This window comes from Musa acuminata, chromosome BXJ1-6 (assembly GCF_036884655.1).
Source record: "Musa acuminata AAA Group cultivar baxijiao chromosome BXJ1-6, Cavendish_Baxijiao_AAA, whole genome shotgun sequence".
NCBI lineage: Eukaryota > Viridiplantae > Streptophyta > Magnoliopsida > Zingiberales > Musaceae > Musa > Musa acuminata.
The window spans coordinates 45603279-45620410 of record NC_088332.1 but is presented as its reverse complement, the minus strand read 5'-3'; the positions used below and the strand labels follow the sequence as shown (position 1 = coordinate 45620410).

Below are 17132 nucleotides of genomic sequence, written 5' to 3'. Positions count from 1 at the left end.
GATCTTCTAGACAACGTCAACCTTCCAGAAGATACTCTACAGATGAGTATGTGATGCTTACTGATGCAGGTGAACCAGAGAGTTACCAGGAAGCAGTTGAGAGTGAGCAGAAAGAGAAGTGGTTAGTTGCTATGCAGGAAGAGATGGATGCTCTTCAGAAGAACCACACTTATGATTTGGTGTTGCTACCAAATGGAATGAAGGCCTTGAAGAACAAGTGGGTTTTTAGGTTGAAGACTCAAGAATATTGTTCTCAACCAAAGTACAAAGCTAGATTGGTTGTGAAAGACTTTGGTCAAAAGAAAGGTATTGACTTTGAAGAGATATTTTCTCCTGTTGTTAAAATGTCTTCTATTCGTGTTGCTCTTGGTATTGCTGCTAGCCAGGACTTGGAGGTTGAGCAGTTAGATGTGAAGACAGCTTTCCTTCGTGGTGATTTGGAGGAGGAAATTTATATGGAGCAACCAGAAGGCTTCAAAGTCAAAGGTAAAGATAATTTTGTCTGCAAGTTGAAGAAGAGCTTGTATGGGCTAAAGCAAGCTCCAAGACAGTGGTACAGAAAGTTTGATTCATTTATGACAGAAAATGGATACAAAAGAACGGCTTCAGATCATTGTGTGTACATCAAATGGTTTGGTGAGAATTTTATTATTCTCTTACTTTATGTTGATGACATACTTATTCTTGGAAAAGATATGTCTAAAATTGACAGGTTGAAGAAGGAACTGAGTGAGTCTTTTGCAATGAAGGACATGGGGCCAGCAAAGCAAATACTAGGCATGCAGATTTCTCGTGACAGGAAAAACAAGAAGATTTGGTTGTCATAGGAGAAATACATCGAGAAGGTATTGGAAAGATTTAGTATGAGCAATGCTAAGCCAGTTGGTTCTCCTCTTGCAGGTCACTTCAAGTTGTGCTCAGAACAGAGTCCGTCAAGTGATGAGGAGAAGGAGAAAATGCAAAAGGTTCCTTATGCTTCAGCAGTTGGAAGTTTAATGTATGCAATGGTATGTACGAGGCCGGACATCGCATATGCAGTGGGTGTTACTAGCAGATTTCTTGCAAATCCAGGCAAAGAGCACTGGGCAGCAGTGAAGTGGATTTTTAGATATCTCAGAGGGAGCTCTAAGGTTTGTTTAAGCTTTGGAGGTGGACCACCTGCGTTAACAGGTTACACAGATGCAGATATGGCAAGAGATATAGATACGAGGAAGTCTACTTCAGGTTATGTACTTACTTTTGCAGGGGGAGCTGTGTCATGGCAATCCAGGTTACAAAGGTGTATTGCTCTCTCCACCATAGAAGCAGAATATATTGCTGCTACAGAGGTATGCAAAGAAATGTTATGGATGAAAGAATTCTTACAAGAATTGGGGCTGAAACATGAAAATTATGTGATGCATTGTGACAGCCAGAGTGCCATCCATTTGTGTAAGAACCCAATGTTTCATTCCAAGTCAAAGCATATAGATGTCAGATACCACTGGATTCGAAATGTATTTGAAGAGAAGCAGTTGCAGCTTCAGAAAATTCATACAGATGACAACGGAGCAGACATGTTGACGGAGACCTTAACAAAAGAAAGACAGGAGATATGCCGACAGTTGGTCGGTATGGCTTCACATTGAGGAGTCATGGGACAGCCTCCCTTATGGGCTGAAGGGGGAGGTTGTTGGGCTGATGGCCCATATTCAGCCCATGTGGGCTTTATCAGCCCACAGCTCACACCCCCTCTTAACCTAACCCTAATTAAGATTAGGGGGGTGTGGTGGCTGCGTTTTAGAGGCAGATTAAAGCTATAAAAAGGCAGCAACGAGGCTGATCTTTGTAGCGACGAGATTCCAAAGAGAAGAAGGAGAACAAGGCAGAAGAGGAAGAGAAAGAAAGGGAAGAAGACAAGGACAACGCAGAGAGACTGTTCACAATCATCTAGCAGTGTTCTCATCTCAGGTTAGATCAAATCTACAGTAGGCTCTTGCTGTGATTACTTGGGAGGTTTTAGATATTGTGGGCAGTAACGTGATCCTTGTATCCCAGTTATTCTCTTGTGGTTGTTGCTTGGGTTTTGGGCAAGAGATTGAGATTTGTATATTCATTATTCTCATAGTGGATTATCTCTAGTTTGCCCCGTGGTTTTTACCCTTCACATTGAAGGGGTTTTCCACGTATATCTTGGTGTTCTGTTTGATTGTGTTTCCATTTTATTCCGCTGCGTATTTTGGTCTTCTAGTATTTGTTCCTATACAAAGGTTATTCCTGTTTATATCCCCATCAATTAGAACCTGCCGTGACATCACAAACAAGATGTAGAGCATGAGTAACATCTATCGGACCATAGGAAGGCTCTCTTTCGTGGTGCCAAGCTCAGCATTTCTCGATCATGAAGTCGGAATACAGTGTTCTTTCCTTGTGTTGCTCGTTTAGGGTCTCCAATTTGTTGTCTCTTTCCTTCCAAGTCACGCTTTCGACCCATCAATCGAGTACGCTGGAGTGAGACCGAGATACCAACCACTACTACATGCTCCACCAGTATGAGGAGACTATGGGAGTTCGTGGGTCCTTCTTCCACCCTCCTCCGGCTCGGCATTACTAAGCATAACATCGATGGCGTCAAGCGTTTGATTGGGTCGGACAAAGTGGCCATCGGTTACCTTGTGGTGCCAACTTCATGCACCCATCGCCTACTTTAAAGCACCAATTGGTGATTCATCTTGATCAATACAGTTTTCTATTAGTTCTAATCGAGAAAAAAAGCACTGTTATTTGTATTGTTATGCACAAAAGAAAAAAGGTTAGATAGTGTCATCCCAATCATCAGATGTATATATATATAAACATGTGATGCTTAGTATTCAACATTTGGCTTGCAAATACATCAATCGATCTTGGTGGAATTTATAAACCATTATTAATTTCTCCCATCATCATCCTCCTCCCCTTAATGTGTCTATCACACAGCCTGGCCTTCTGCTACATAACATGGAACAGCGTGCGTTACGGCTAATTAAGCCTAAAGAGAAGAAAAAAACCTGCTAAAGACACAAACGGGAGCTCGGCGTCCTTAGACTTCGACGCTGCAGGCGGACATCTGCTGGAACCTGACGGTAGCGCCGGATCCTGACCTCCCGTTTTGAAAGGTGAGGAAGGCCGGGCAGCTGACGAAGAGGTGGTAGTGGTCGGAGGTCCAGGAGCCGACCTTCCATCTTATGCGGCCGTCGATCTTGACGTGGAGGATGAGGAAGCCGGAAGCCTTGTCTTGGGTGAGGGCGTCGCAGAGGTAGGGCGCCACCGGGACGTTGGGGCCGAAGAGGTAGGGCGACCAGATGACGACGTCGTTGTGGCCCTGGTACATCGGGGGCAGGGCGGTGGCGAGGCTGATCTGCTGGTTCTTGTAGGCGCCGTAGACGAAGATGCGGTCGTAGTAGATGCCGATGCGGTCGTTGGGGTTGCGGGAGGCGATGGTGACCTGGAAGACGGTGGAGAGCAGGTTGCTGGGTGGGCCGGTGTAGTTGAACTGCAGCACCACCGCGCCCTGCAGGTAGAACCGGGGCTTGGTGGGGCGGAGCACCAGCCAGATGATGAGGATGATGAGAAGGATCAGAATTATGAAGCCGACGATGCACCCTAAGATGCGCCAGAAGCGCTTCCGGAGCTTGCACCACTTGCCGTGGTCGCCGCAGTCCTTGCCCGACATCTTCTTCAAAACCACACGCAAATTGAGGGATGAACGCAGTAGAAATGTCAATGGAGGAGACAAGGAAGGTTCGGTGGCAGGCAAGTGAAGTAATATATAAGAAAGAAAAGAATGGTAGTGCTACACCATGGCATAGAAGATTAGTGCGATGGCATGGTGTGCTCGGGTGTGCGGTGGTGAGCCTGTGACTGATGATTAAGGATAAGATTCTTCTCCTATGCTCGGTAAAAGTAAAAAAAATATGGGAAATATTAGGTGATCCATCGCTTGTTTACCGTATGATATGATTCCCGATTCTCACGGTAATTTAGTGCATCGAGTGACGAGCGATTACCATCATTCCTTGTCTCAGACAGATGCTTGTCCAAAGCTGTGGGTCGGCAGTGATGGAATGAGTTTAGGCACCTTTCTATCCTCCACTACTGCGACGTGCCACCAACCTTTGGCTTCTTGCAATCTGCGCACGCATCATTCGCCACTCCTTTTCCCCTTTAGACTCTCTTCCAGTGAGAGGTTTGCTCCGTCGTCCTACACTCGCAAATATTCTATCATATCACAAAGCAAAGATGGCTTAACCACTCGTAGGGTGATGGATCTCCTAACGTACGAAGTAGCATAATCATAAGAAACAGAAGAATTAGCAAAGCTAAGTCACTTTTCTACGGCAGGAAGAAGCGTGGTAAAAAAGAAGGCGTCGTCGTCGTTCCTTTTGGAAGAGACGACTGCGGCGACGATGCATGTCTCCGTGAGGTCTCACAAGTATCACTGCTACGCACGAATTATTCTTCCCGTCATTATTATGTTGACGGGTAAAGGAGGTCTACGATGTGGACGTTTGGAAATACGAAGCGTATAATAATCTAAGATGATCAAGCAAAAGTCAAATAGAAGACCGATCGCGTTGTTCCATTCGAAGCCTGGCATAAAAAGCATAGCCAAATGGCTACAATCATGTATTTATATATTGTTTTCACCCTACGGCATTTTAAGCCACCAAAAGGAGTTACACACACCAAACCTCGGCATACAAGCGATTCGATAAGATCGAAGGCAGCAGCCCACAACAGAGAGATCCTTTCCAGCCGACAAAATTTAGAGATAGAGAGGAATGGAAGTATCCACGAAGCACTTTTTACCTCAGTGTCCGATGTGATCGAACGAATTAAACAAGCACAGGCCACGCTGCGCCACTCAAGTCAATTTCTCATTCGTAACACAAAAGAGACATGCGGTGGGCCCCGAAAGGAAAGCATTGACGCTATGGCGGATGATCTATTCCTCCTTGCGTCCCTAATACGTTATTATATTCCTTGTAGTCAAGTCTCCTATATATATATATATATATATTCGAAAATTAAGAATTTAATTTTAGTGGATTGTGGCTAAGCTAATTATTATTTTATTAGATCAATATTTTATAGGTTAAAATTATAGATTCCAAACTCTAAATATTTAATAAATGAGAGTAAATATTATTATTAGCAATTAATATTTAAGATATTAAAATATATAGGACTATTTATCGTCTCGTGAACCACCGCATGCATGTTAGGCGAGCCACATACTTCCACCTCCTAGAAAAACGTTAATAGCTACATCTCATATTAACTTCCATCATCGTTGTGAGAGGAAAGAACCTCGTCAACTAATCACGACCTGTCCCATTAATGAAATGAAGGGGGCAAATGAGACAAAAACACATCTTACCAACCAGAGAAGACACTAATTGTATCTCAACCACACGCTGCCATCCTCATCTAGTTAGGAAGCATATGAAACATGGAATCTTCGTTTATCGAGCATCGCTCCAGAAGTTGATAGTGCGAGAGATAGAAAGATACAAGAAGAAGAGCTGTACGGAGTGATGGCTACTCTTGAAAGGATTTAATAGTTTCGTTTTTGCAAGATCAAGTAAAAGATGTATATTGAAGCCAATACTACGTGAGAGGATAAGGAAAAGCGCGTCATGTAATCGGCCCAACACATGGAACTTTCCATGTCCTCTTAAGAGCATGGAAGAGTGCTTCACTTCATCGCCCAATACCTATTTGGGTCCTTAGTTGTCTCGACTTATTAAGTATCTTACATAATCAATATAGTAATATTTGATGATACTATTTAATTATTTCCATAAATTAATTCTTTGCTTAAGTTTTTTTTAAATGTATACTTTTACTCGAGAGAAAATATATTTAATTTTTGAATCATTTGAATGTTGTATTACTTTACTACTTTATATATATTTAATCGCTAGATCTTTTTGAACCAACTCAAGGAAGGACTCAATTAAGAGGTTGAGGTGCTTCCTCATGAGTCATGCAAAGCTCCTCTTGTTGGTGATTTGAATGAATGCTACATCGAGATTCATATTTGATAAAAAAGATAACGTAAAAAAATAGAGACTGAAGTCTTACTATCAACCCTTAGAGATGGGACACAACATAGCTTCAATGAGCTAATATTGGCTTATCTAAGTAATGACATTCAAGTTGGACAAAACTTGGGTGATTTAGGTTAATTATCCCTTTTTAGCTCCGATCAATCTCATAGGGAAAGGGTCGTATTGACAAAGACTAAGCTAAAAGACTCTTTGTTGCTTCAAGAGATTCAAAAGAATCCTCCATTTTAGTCCTTATTACAGCTTGAAAACCTACACTCATGTTAGGCCAAAAGGTAAAAGATTGATGTCCTGAATTAAACATTGTAATATGTATATGATAATATCAATATCGGGATAATATTGATATCGAGATATTCCTCGATGAAACTTGTAAAGTAACATTATGAGTTGGGTGCTAGGTTGATAGATGAGATTTTTCGGATAAGAATGTCCTTAATAAAAAAAGAAAAAGAAAAGATGGAGGGATAATTGAAACCCAACCTCTAGTATATCAGTATAGATATAAAGATAGCAATTTAACATATATGACTAATCATTAAGTTCAGTAGCTATAAGCTTAAACTCTAGTGAAAGAAAAATCGTTAATGACTCTAATGCTTGATGGTCAAGCAAACCTATTACAAAGAGTTATGTTTGGTAATCTTATATGAATGCTCATGCAATTATCTCTCTGCTCCATATCGATGGTTATTAAAGACTCGATAGGCAGACATGAGGTATGATATTTTCCTAAAGAAAATATACTTAATTCACTAAATTATTTGAATATTTATATGAACTTAAATATTATTAAAGTATCATAAAAATATGTTAACTAATTTAACTGTGAAATATTTTAATAGTTTATCGTAAGATATTGGGATCAAATCTCTTTTAAATTAAGGATTGTATATCTTACGAGACATTTTAGGAATTTTATTTTATTTTTTAAAGTTTGTGGGTCTTTTGGTGTTTAAAATAATAGCAAAAAGTGAAAAGATACTTTTTTTTTTTTGGATAAATCACCTAAACAACGTAAAATTATTATTATTTAATAAATTTATTATGTATATTTATTAAGTATGCTATTATTTTATCAATTCTGCAATCGGATTGGTTGATCCATTGATTTTTCATCTTTGTTAATCCAGCAATCGGAGGAGTCGCGAGCCCTAACTCTGCGTTGTGGCGCCACCGCAGTCGCGCGTTCTCCCTCTCCGCGCCCTTGCCCGTCGCCCGCGGCCGCCGGTTGCCCGCCGCCGCCTCACCTACGGTATTCCTCTTCCTTCATTGCCTCCTCCTTCCTTTCTTTCTTTTTTCTTCTTCCGACCTCCTTTTTCCTTCTTCTTCCCCCTCCTCCAGCTGAGTGACCGGACCCGTAGTCTGGTACGGGTCCCGGTACCTGAAATTTCTTTCCTTGCGTAAGCCCTCAACGATGTTGGCCTTTATAATGGGTTGCCCTAGGAAACGGTGGAGGGAACAGGATCCAGAGGCAGAAATATGGGATCGGGAGAATGGTTGGAGGAGGCGTTGGTGGAACTCTGCGGGAGGATTGAAACTGGCTTAGATTTGGACGGGGATCTCATCCGCGGTCTCGTGTCCTTCTGCGAGCTCGCCCCGCCTCAAGACGCCGCCGATTACCTCACCGTTCGTATCCCTTTCTTTCTCCCCTCTATATGTTTTGCTTTTTCGGCAATAATGATTTCCATCCTCAAATAAGCGACTCTTAGGATGGTCATCATGACCTTCGATCCTTATATATCAGAAAGTCTTCTGCTAGTAAGGTTTGCGATGCCCTTATTCTGCAGAATATCATTGGCCTGGAAGCTGGAGAAGATATGATTCAAGAATACATGAAAAAGAGGGGGTTTGTTGATTCTGCTGCCAAAGTTGCAGAGATAAAAGCATCAGGGTTTCAAGCCTATGCGAAGCCACCGGCAGATGAAGGCATGGTTGTTGCAGCCAAAAAGCAATCAAGGCCGTCTAAAGACATAAATTCAACAGTGATTCATGGCAATCAAACGGAAAATGGGTCCAGAGGTGCATCTAAAGGAAATTCAAGTGTTCCAAAAAAGAAAAAGGGTGGAAAAACTGTCACCCTTGCTGAGGCAGCAAAGGGGTCTGTTGTTTTCCAGCAAGGAAAGCCCTGTTCTTGTCAAGCTCGACGGCACAAGCTCGTGAGCAACTGTTTATCTTGTGGCAAGATCATATGCGAACAAGAAGGAGAGGGTCCCTGCAGTTTCTGCGGTGTGCTTGTGTTGAGAGAAGGCAGTACATATGCTGGTCTTTCTGACCCCGGAGTTCCTCTTTCTGAAGCTGAAGCTGCAGCAGAAGCATATGCAAAAAGGCTTGTAGATTATGATAGGAACTCTACAGAAAGGACTAAAGTTATTGATGACCAGAGTGACTATTATGAGATCGAAGGAAATAGCTGGCTCTCCACAGAGGTCTTATTCTTTAAACCATCAATTTTCCATGTCTTGATTGCATCAAGTTTCTTCAAAATTGTGCTTTTCTTCAAACTGCTTTTGTTTCCTGATTACAATAAGATTTTGGTTTTGGAACTCTGTTCAAAGATAAATAATCAACAAGTAGTCGTTGGCTCACCATTTTCTTGAATCATTTATACTGGAAAAGAAAAGCATTCTGATGTACTAGTCTGCTATACAGAATTTCTCAGATCTGGAACATTTCCTAGTTGGTTTTTCATCAAACATTTATGATCTCTCTATTTGCTTAATGCTAGTCAGAGAAGGCTTAGTAGAAGCACCAATGAGTAATCATGACTGAATATATATCACTAATAAAAGGCTTAACAACTGAAATGGACTTAAAATTGGATACAAGGAGTGGTTTGGAGATTCATATGGAAGTTATCGTAAGCATAAGCATTAGATTCTCAGTTTGTAAATCTAGATAGTAAATATTCAAGTTACCCTAAGTAATAGACATTAGGAAATTATCATTTTGATTTCCTTTTGATGAGAATAAAATGGCACAAACATTCTATGTTAACAGAAAGTTGATGCTATTGCTCATTGGACTGATTTTTTTGCATCAGTGAAATGGATATGGGCATTCCTGTTAACTGTTAACATTTTGTTCTTCCAAATGTTACGTGCTAAGTAGACATTGACATTCCTTTCTATTTGGTCGCAAGTCGTCGGTTTTTTTTGTGGGATGATTTGGAGGCCTAGATTGGGCAACTTTGGCCACTATTGGTTTGGCCAAAGCTATTACACTGGTGTTGAAAATTTTATCTTCGATAATGAACTGAACCTGATGGTAGACTTGACTTCAAGAGCTAGGCCTGACTTCAATATCAGCTACGTGGACATTAATATAGTCTTTTCACATTAGCGTCCATCTCATAGCGTTGTTTGCTAGTATAAAGATACTTCTGGTCCTGAGTTGTAGCTATATATCAAAATCAACCTATCTGAGCCCTATAGATCAATTTTGAGGGGTTCAGCACTAAATTGGTAGACAAATCATTATAGGTTTACCTTGTCTATGTGCAAACTGCAAACCAGCCCCTACAGTGATTTGATAGAGTTTGATAGTTGTTTCCTACCTCTAAAATGGACTAAAGAACTATATGTATAGTATTCATCATGATGCCTAATTATAGTAGGATTTTGTTTAGTTGCAATTTGATGATCAATAGTTGTGTCAAGTCAGATGGACAATACTTGAGAATCCCCATCCTATCCACAGAAGCCAAGGCCATATAGCAAGAGAGTAGGTCTTCTTCTACATTGAAGTAGGTATATTCGTTACTGCTTTAGTGAGTCTTGGAGGATTTTACCCCAAATAGAGAGACAAATTGGTGCTCAAAAAGGCTGACTATGGTTATGAAGTCGGGCAGGCTAATTATATTTCAGCAAACTTCACTGAGAAAGAGTATACAACTATAACCCACCTATATCTTCTCTCGATCCTTCATAGCTGTATCAATCTGCTAATAACATATCTGGAGGTTGAGGATAGCTGACTTACAACTCTTTCTTGAACAACATGTATGCACATCATGTCAAACATCAGCATTACAAAATATTGAAGTAGAAAATCAATAATGTTTGTTTGCTCACCTGATTTGCAAGTTCAACAGATGATCTAAAAAAGTTGATGTGTGGATATGGCCTAATGCAACAATCAATTCACAAGCATCAACAACCAATTAAGAAGGTGAACACTCAAGTTGTGTCATTACAAGTTGGACAAGGTCAAATCAACCTGCTTTAACAAAATTTTATCATTCATCAGCCGAGTTGAAGTTCATTCTTGCTGTTTACAATTGGATTTTATGGGTTTACCTGTTTACGAAGCTGTAAAGAAGCCATATCATGCTGTTGAATGCTGAAATTTCTATGTAATATTGGTATCATTATTGTGAAGATGCCTTAATGTTGCATGGAATTGATCTCAATTAAGCTTCTGTACTTCAGGAGAAGCAGCTTTTACAGAAAAAGCAAAAGGAAATTGAAGAAGCTGCTGAAGCAAGAAAGAGAAAAGTTATTGTCACATTTGATTTGCTAGGCCGCAAGGTTGGTGACTTGTAGTTTGGCAATTGTAATTTCTAGTTAAAGTGATGGAAAATTGTTTATTTGTCCTATCATTTTGTGGTATTGCTCCTTTTAAGTATATGTTTACTGTTGCTACTGCTCCAATAATTGGTCTTCATAATGCTATAAACTATACTTGATTGTAAACATGTAGGGTCTAGAAACATGACATTTTCTCTATGCAGCTTGCTCATACATATCAAAAATGGATACTTCAGGTACATGCAATATCAGTGTTGGTTGTATAATGTAGGGCACTTTTAGGATATTTCTAAGATACTTATCAAAATTTCCATTTTTGATCATGACAACAAGCCATTGTCTGGTCAATTGAGCTTTATTTAGTGAAACAAGTAATTAAAGGAGCAGAATGCTTTTTTAATGAATAATGGATACTGATGAAAAAAGTTTCAGTGAATTTTGTAATATTTGAATGTTGGAACTTCTATAGAAGAGACAAATATATTATCAGATATAACATATATGCCTTTTGTATTATCATCATATAATTAATGAAGATAACTTAAAAATCTCACTTCATATTTTATTAGATCTTGTTGTCTTTTCTATATTTTTTGAGTACTGTCACTAAAATTACTCTCTTTCATGGCTCATATATTACGAATGCTACTTAATTACTTGTTATTATTTACTAATTTTTTTGTTATCGTATAAAAGTATCATATATATGATACCTTTTGTTGTCATATTATTTACTATATTATATATATCATATGCAATATTGTATTTTTGAAATGTTTTTTTATTGCCTTATTCATAATGGTATCTTATTTTTTTTAAGATGTCATATTAGCATATATATCCATTATCCATATTCCTGCTTCATAAGTTCGTTCCTCTGATTTCTTCTTGTTCGATAAATAACCTCTAATATGGATGTTCTTCGTAACATTATTAATGTAGGTTGAAGGTGAAAGTGGTACTAGTTAAATGGCTTAGATTATGCATAGGAAAGCAGTCTTAAGAAGTCCATTTGTTCTGTATTCTGGTTCCAGTTCGATGGGCAGTTCATCAGTCTATCAACTTGTGAGAACTAATTGAAAAATGCACTACATTTTTTTTTTTGATACTATCCATTTCTGATGCAAGTTTTTTCTTTGCTTCAATAGACATATTTGTGCTTATGAAGGCTTTTTATGCCAGACTTGATATTATTTAATTATAATTCATGTGTAATTATGCAGTATCTGTAGATACATGATATAATGCTGCAGTTAAGTATTTTTTGTCTGTGTTTGGGTGGACTTTAAATTTAAGCTTTGCCGGAGATAGATAGATATCCTGCAGTTGTGTCGTGAACATAGCACTTACGTTTTGTTCTACTGCATTAATCTCTGTTTTGTTTTCAGGTAATCTTGAATAAGGAAGAAGCTTCAGACACAGAGTACAGTATATTAAGACCTGAAGAAAGAGAATCAAATCGTATAAAGCCTAATCCAACCGTTAGTCTGCAGCCAGTCTTTGTTTCAACAGGCCCTAGAAAAGATCCAGCCAAAGGAAAACGAAGAAAGAGAATGACAAATGGTTTATGCCTGGAAATAAGTGGTAGAGTCCAGCACGAGAACATGGAGATGCGCCATTTTCATCGAAATGATCACAATGATCATGGTCTATCAGGCGAAGGCTTTTGGCAAGATAAAGAAGATACACACGAGTGTTCTCTAGATTACAACTAAGAGAGAACTTAAGTGGAGCTGCCATTGTGTTCCAACTCTTCAATGGTTTCTGTCGATGCTGTAGATCGACATGACCTTGGTATTGAGATAAATGAAACAAGACTGTTGATACTTCAACAGTGACTGTTTTTTGTTCAAAAAAGAGTATATTACATAAAGGTTGTATATTTGTTTTAATAAAAAGAGATCCCTGCTCATCCAAAAGTAATAAATGTGACAATTCAGTAGGTCGATGGATCTTGCCGAGCTATGAGTACATTTGATCTCAAAGAAAAAAGAAAAAGTGAGTTTGCAAATATTTCAAGTGCATTCGATATGTTTTTAGAAAAGAAATTAAGATCCAAAGCGAGACGTACATTTAGTATTGACCAAGGTGGTCTTACAACATAGTTGACGACATATTAATAGTTAGTAGTTGTGTTGATAACATATTAGTAGTTAGTAGATGTGTTCCTTAGACAATTTTGACCATTGCTAATTACAAACCCTGGGTATAAATAGTCTTTATTATTATTATTTATTAGTTTACAAATTTTTTTTGTTTGTTGATACTTGATACGACTGTTTAACTTGAACGTTAAAGAGATCGGTACATACTCGATACAGGCTTTCCCCACCTGATCTTCTTTTAGGATCTTAAACACTGTCACAAGCAACACGGATCACAATAGAATCTAGATCAACATTCAAATCCTTATCAATAATCTCATAACGCGTTTGGTTGATTGATCTGCTACCACCTCGAGACTCTGGTGGTGTAACACTCCATTGTGGCCACACCTCACCATTCAACTTTGATGTTAACACTTTCCATGAAGGCATCGGTACATGATGATCCATCATATTCGTGCAAAACGAAACCTCCACCTCAAACACCATCAGATTCTAGCCATGAACCGTTCGTGTTTAATTTGAGCCAATTAGGTATAAAGTAATTACTTATGCCATTCTTCTCTTGGTTGAAAGAAATAAATTTTTGTTCCTCCAATTTAAAAAAGATTAATGGTAGACAAAAAAAAAAAGTTAAACCAAAAATATAGTTACTTACAAAAAATACATAAAATTACAGTTGGGCCATGAACGAGTAGTCTGTCGAATCGGACGACAAGGTGTCGGGCTCGGGGAAGGTCGGTGCAACACGCCTGAGTGCGGGGGTGCTGCACTCCACTGTAAGCCTCAAGTCTCCCGACCACTCCTCGGTCGGCGGCTGGACATTTGGAGGCTGAGGCAGTTGTCTGACTGGGGATGTGTTGTGAGACGCAAGGATGAACGCTGGCTATGGGGAAGGTCGGTGCATCGTGAGACATAGGGATGAACGCCGACTAGATCGGTTATGGGGGAGGAGTTGTATGTTGTGTAAGCTGAGGGATGAGGGGGATGTTCGTATACATCATGGCGGCATTGGGGTTTATAACATAAGACTAGATAACATCACCGAATAAAAGGTTCCATTAAACCTATTGTTTTGATAGAGTCAATCATTGTATTAGTACATGCACTCGTAACGGGTTATTATATCTCTTTCATAAACTGAAATAAAGGAATTATCCATAATTTCGTTGCTCGAAGTAACGTAACAACAAACTGACATGTGTTAATATAACATAATATATCAATCGATCGATATCACAAAAGGTAATTCAACCACTACTTCACGTAAACGAAGGAAGGAAAGTTACGAGGATATAGAAATAAAGATGTCAGAAAATTTAGTAGAACACCAGATATGAATCAATCAACAACATATGCCACTAAAGGAGTATCAATCAATAATAATGAAATTAAGGAAGAAGTCTCCCATAGGAACATCCCACCTCTCAATCTCCGACTTTTTTATTAGGTAGATAAGAAGGACATCAATTTGTAAACCCACCAAGATAGGGTATGCCCGAAAACTTGATCCACCGGTGACCTTGGATTAGGGAATTCACTGTGTACGCTTGAGCCGTCTGCCTGTTGATGACATGAAACCCAGGCCAATTCACCCTGCCGCTGGTCCCGGCACCGGGCCCACGGTTGCCATACTCGGCATAATATAGTGTGTTCAAAAACTGGTCGCCATCCCATGGCAACCATCCCTCCGGTTTGATCAAGTCGCCGATGGTTGATTCCATGATGATGGTCCTCGAGCGTGCCTTCCAAGGCCGACCAAGGTAGCTGGGGATCGTCAACCTGTCAGGGAACAAGCGCTTGTCGGGGACGATGCGGCAGTTTTGGATCACAAGTGCGGTCTCTTCCTTCTCCTCCTCTCGTCCGTGTGCTGTCACCGTGTTCTGTTGATTGTCCATGGGGCGCCGCACCACGATGAGGCAGTTTTGAAGAATGGTGGAGGAGTCACCGAAGATGAAGTCAACAGTCCCCGATACCACACAGTTGCGGTAGAACTGCCGATGGGCCTGCACGTAGAGAGTGTCCTGGAACGCATCCATACGACAGTTGAAGAAGGCTGACATGTCCCCTTTCACACGAAGCGCCACGGCTTGGTGCTTCTCTGGTCCAGCGGTGTTGCTGAACCCCATATACTTGCCAATAAAGCCCTGCCCTTCGGCAGCTGGAAAATGCCAATTGCATAAAACTTTAGGTCAGACATGCATATGTTTTGCTTCACTCTCGATATTTCATTGTCTCTACTATCAAGATTTAGTTTGGTGTAGTAAGTGTTATATAGATTGATTGCAGTAATATGTTTGCTATATCTAACTTAGGTCACAACTGATATGTCAGATGGTACGTGAGTAGATGTGAAACGTAGCATAATATAGGATTTATGAAAGCAAAGAAGGTCAGACCGAAGGTCGCTGTATTCATGGTTTGAACGCCATCGACGTTGTTCTTGCTGCCAGTCACGACTGTCTTCCTTGGTCCATCACCATACATGAACACGTTCACCTTGTCCTTGGTGACGAGGACATTCTCCTTGTAGATCCCGGCCTTGACGTAGATCACATAGCGGCCTGTGTACTTCTTGGGCATGGCATTGAGGGCAGCGTTGATAGTCTTATAGTCTCCACTCCCATCCTGAGCCACCACCATGTTAGGCTTCAACTCACCTCTCGCACTGGCAGCCAAGAGCTTCCTGTCATGGGCCGAGAACCACGTGGGATAACCCTTGGCATCGCTCCCCTGAGACAGTAGCCGGCGGCTGGCGATATTGGTCACGTTGATGGGGACTTGGAAGTTCTTGAATAATGAACTGAGCCCATCGACGATGGCAATGGCATTGCTGGTGACCTGAGAGGCCGTGACAAGCCCGTCCTTCATGGTCGAGTGTAGGTCGGGTTGAGTGATGCTATCGAGGCAGGTCTGCTGGTAGGAGATGACGGCTGAAAGCCAGCACTTGATGTCATCGGTCCTTCTCGCCAAACCGTCAAGGTCATGAGTCTCCGAGAAGGCAGCTTGTAGCTCCTCGGTGGCATCCTCGAAGAGTCGACGACAAATGTCGAACCCATCCTTGTTCATCGAGTCAGTGGCTTTCAAACTCACGTTGTTGGACAGGTGGGTGGCAGCTTCGATTTCTTTGATGGCAACCATGAAGGAAGCTTGTATGATCTCCTTGGGAGAGGCAGAGCCATTGATGGCAGCATTGAGGGTCCGTTCGCACACATCAGCGTAGTCAGTGGAGGCGCAGATGGCCGTCACGGACTTGGAGGAGGCGACAGGGGAATCGTCACTCGCCGCCCCTATCACGGCGGCCACAAGGAGGACCGCCGAGAGAGCACCCAAGACGGCCTTATTCGACATCTCTTTACGGTCCTCGTATTGTTTGCTAATCCAAGAGAAGCGTGTGCATTTACTTTGGATTGTGGACGGAGTGAAAGGAGGAAACCTAAGAAAGATACTTTGGGGACGGAGCTCCCCAAGTATCTGTCCGCCTGCCGTCGAGAGGAAGGAGAGGGCGTGCTTATATAACGGTCGAACTAACTGATAAAAAGGTAAAAGATGAGAGACCGTCGCGTCGGTTTTCTTTCTTGACTTCGTCCAGACGAACAATACGTGGATAAGAGCTCTTTTTGGCAATCGTTGCATTAATCTCGACGTTTTTTTAGCCATCTTAATTATCGGTTCTTGGCAATACATGCAGCTAAGCATAAAAATGCATGGTCTTCCCTGCAGTAAGGCGGGTAAACCGATCTCGTTCAGTGCTATATTAAGTTTCTTCGCCTCCTGGTTCGAAGGGAACGAGTCAATGGGAACGACAGAATTAGCGAGAAGCACGTCCTAACTAATGTGATTGAAAATGAAAACAACAGTATTCTTTCTCATCCATTATCATAAACTACGTAATTACAAGGTAATTGATTTATGAGTTTTAAAATCCAAAGCTGGTAAACACAATCTCGTGTCCTCTTAAGACATAAAATTTACAAACTTTTTTTTATCCTATCAAGGCATAAAAAGATATCTTTAACCCAACGAAAAGACTATTTTCACAAACTCCTTTCTCATCCTCTAAAATATAAAAATATATCTTAAATGTAATGCAAGAGACTTCTTTTGAACTACTCCAACTCATATTTGAGAATTTTAGATTACTAAATTGAGCGTCGGAGGGACCTAGTCAGGAAACCTCTTTTGACTTCGGTCTTCACATAGGTGATATCTCGGGAGCACGATATTTTCACCTCGAAGATTCTCTGGACAATCTTGTACGCATGGGTCTAGATCATATCGTGCTAACCAAGACATCAATAACATTTTGGTGCTAAATGAATTACTCGATATCGTCCGCCTACCAACCCTCTCAACGAATACTCGAGTGAGGAGGCCTTTTTTGTATATGGATACATCCACCTCAA

At 40.7% G+C, this 17132-nt stretch overlaps 3 protein-coding genes across 4 annotated transcripts; 1 reads left to right on the top strand and 2 right to left on the bottom strand.

Moving 5' to 3' along the window:
* Positions 1 to 2825: 2825 nt before the first annotated feature.
* Positions 2826 to 3779, bottom strand: LOC135677338 (NDR1/HIN1-like protein 1). Its single transcript, XM_065189549.1, has one exon. The coding sequence runs from the start codon at positions 3692 to 3694 to the stop codon at positions 3062 to 3064; it is 633 nt and encodes a 210-aa protein (XP_065045621.1). The 5' UTR covers positions 3695 to 3779; the 3' UTR covers positions 2826 to 3061.
* A 3410-nt stretch (positions 3780 to 7189) lies between these two features.
* Positions 7190 to 12563, top strand: LOC135677337 (RQC trigger complex subunit RQT4 homolog). Of its 2 annotated transcripts, none has more exons than XM_065189547.1 (5): positions 7190 to 7347; positions 7539 to 7721; positions 7883 to 8521; positions 10523 to 10621; positions 12010 to 12563. In XM_065189547.1, exons 2-5 carry the CDS (start codon positions 7575 to 7577, stop codon positions 12334 to 12336), a joined length of 1212 nt encoding a protein of 403 aa, XP_065045619.1. In that variant the 5' UTR covers positions 7190 to 7347; positions 7539 to 7574; the 3' UTR covers positions 12337 to 12563. The 2 variants fall into 2 exon arrangements, with proteins under 2 accessions (XP_065045619.1, XP_065045620.1); XM_065189548.1 differs by having other exon boundaries at positions 7201 to 7347; positions 7437 to 7721.
* A 1519-nt stretch (positions 12564 to 14082) lies between these two features.
* Positions 14083 to 16233, bottom strand: LOC135677336 (pectinesterase-like). Its single transcript, XM_065189546.1, has 2 exons — positions 15126 to 16233; positions 14083 to 14887 (listed from the first exon to the last, which is right to left on the bottom strand). Exons 1-2 carry the CDS (start codon positions 16075 to 16077, stop codon positions 14193 to 14195), a joined length of 1647 nt encoding a protein of 548 aa, XP_065045618.1. The 5' UTR covers positions 16078 to 16233; the 3' UTR covers positions 14083 to 14192.
* Between the last annotated feature and the right edge of the window lie 899 nt (positions 16234 to 17132).

Coding starts and splice junctions, on each gene's coding strand:
- LOC135677338 (XM_065189549.1), bottom strand. CDS start 3,694: ATGTCGGGCAAGGACTGCGGCGACCACGGCAAGTGGTGCAAGCTCCGG.
- LOC135677336 (XM_065189546.1), bottom strand. CDS start 16,077: ATGTCGAATAAGGCCGTCTTGGGTGCTCTCTCGGCGGTCCTCCTTGTG. Junction 14,888..15,125: donor CATGAATACAGCGACCTTCG/GTCTGACCTTCT, acceptor GGCATTTTCCAG/CTGCCGAAGGGCAGGGCTTT.
- LOC135677337 (XM_065189547.1), top strand. CDS start 7,575: ATGGGATCGGGAGAATGGTTGGAGGAGGCGTTGGTGGAACTCTGCGGG. Junction 7,722..7,882: donor ACGCCGCCGATTACCTCACC/GTTCGTATCCCT, acceptor CTTATTCTGCAG/AATATCATTGGCCTGGAAGC. Junction 8,522..10,522: donor ATAGCTGGCTCTCCACAGAG/GTCTTATTCTTT, acceptor TCTGTACTTCAG/GAGAAGCAGCTTTTACAGAA.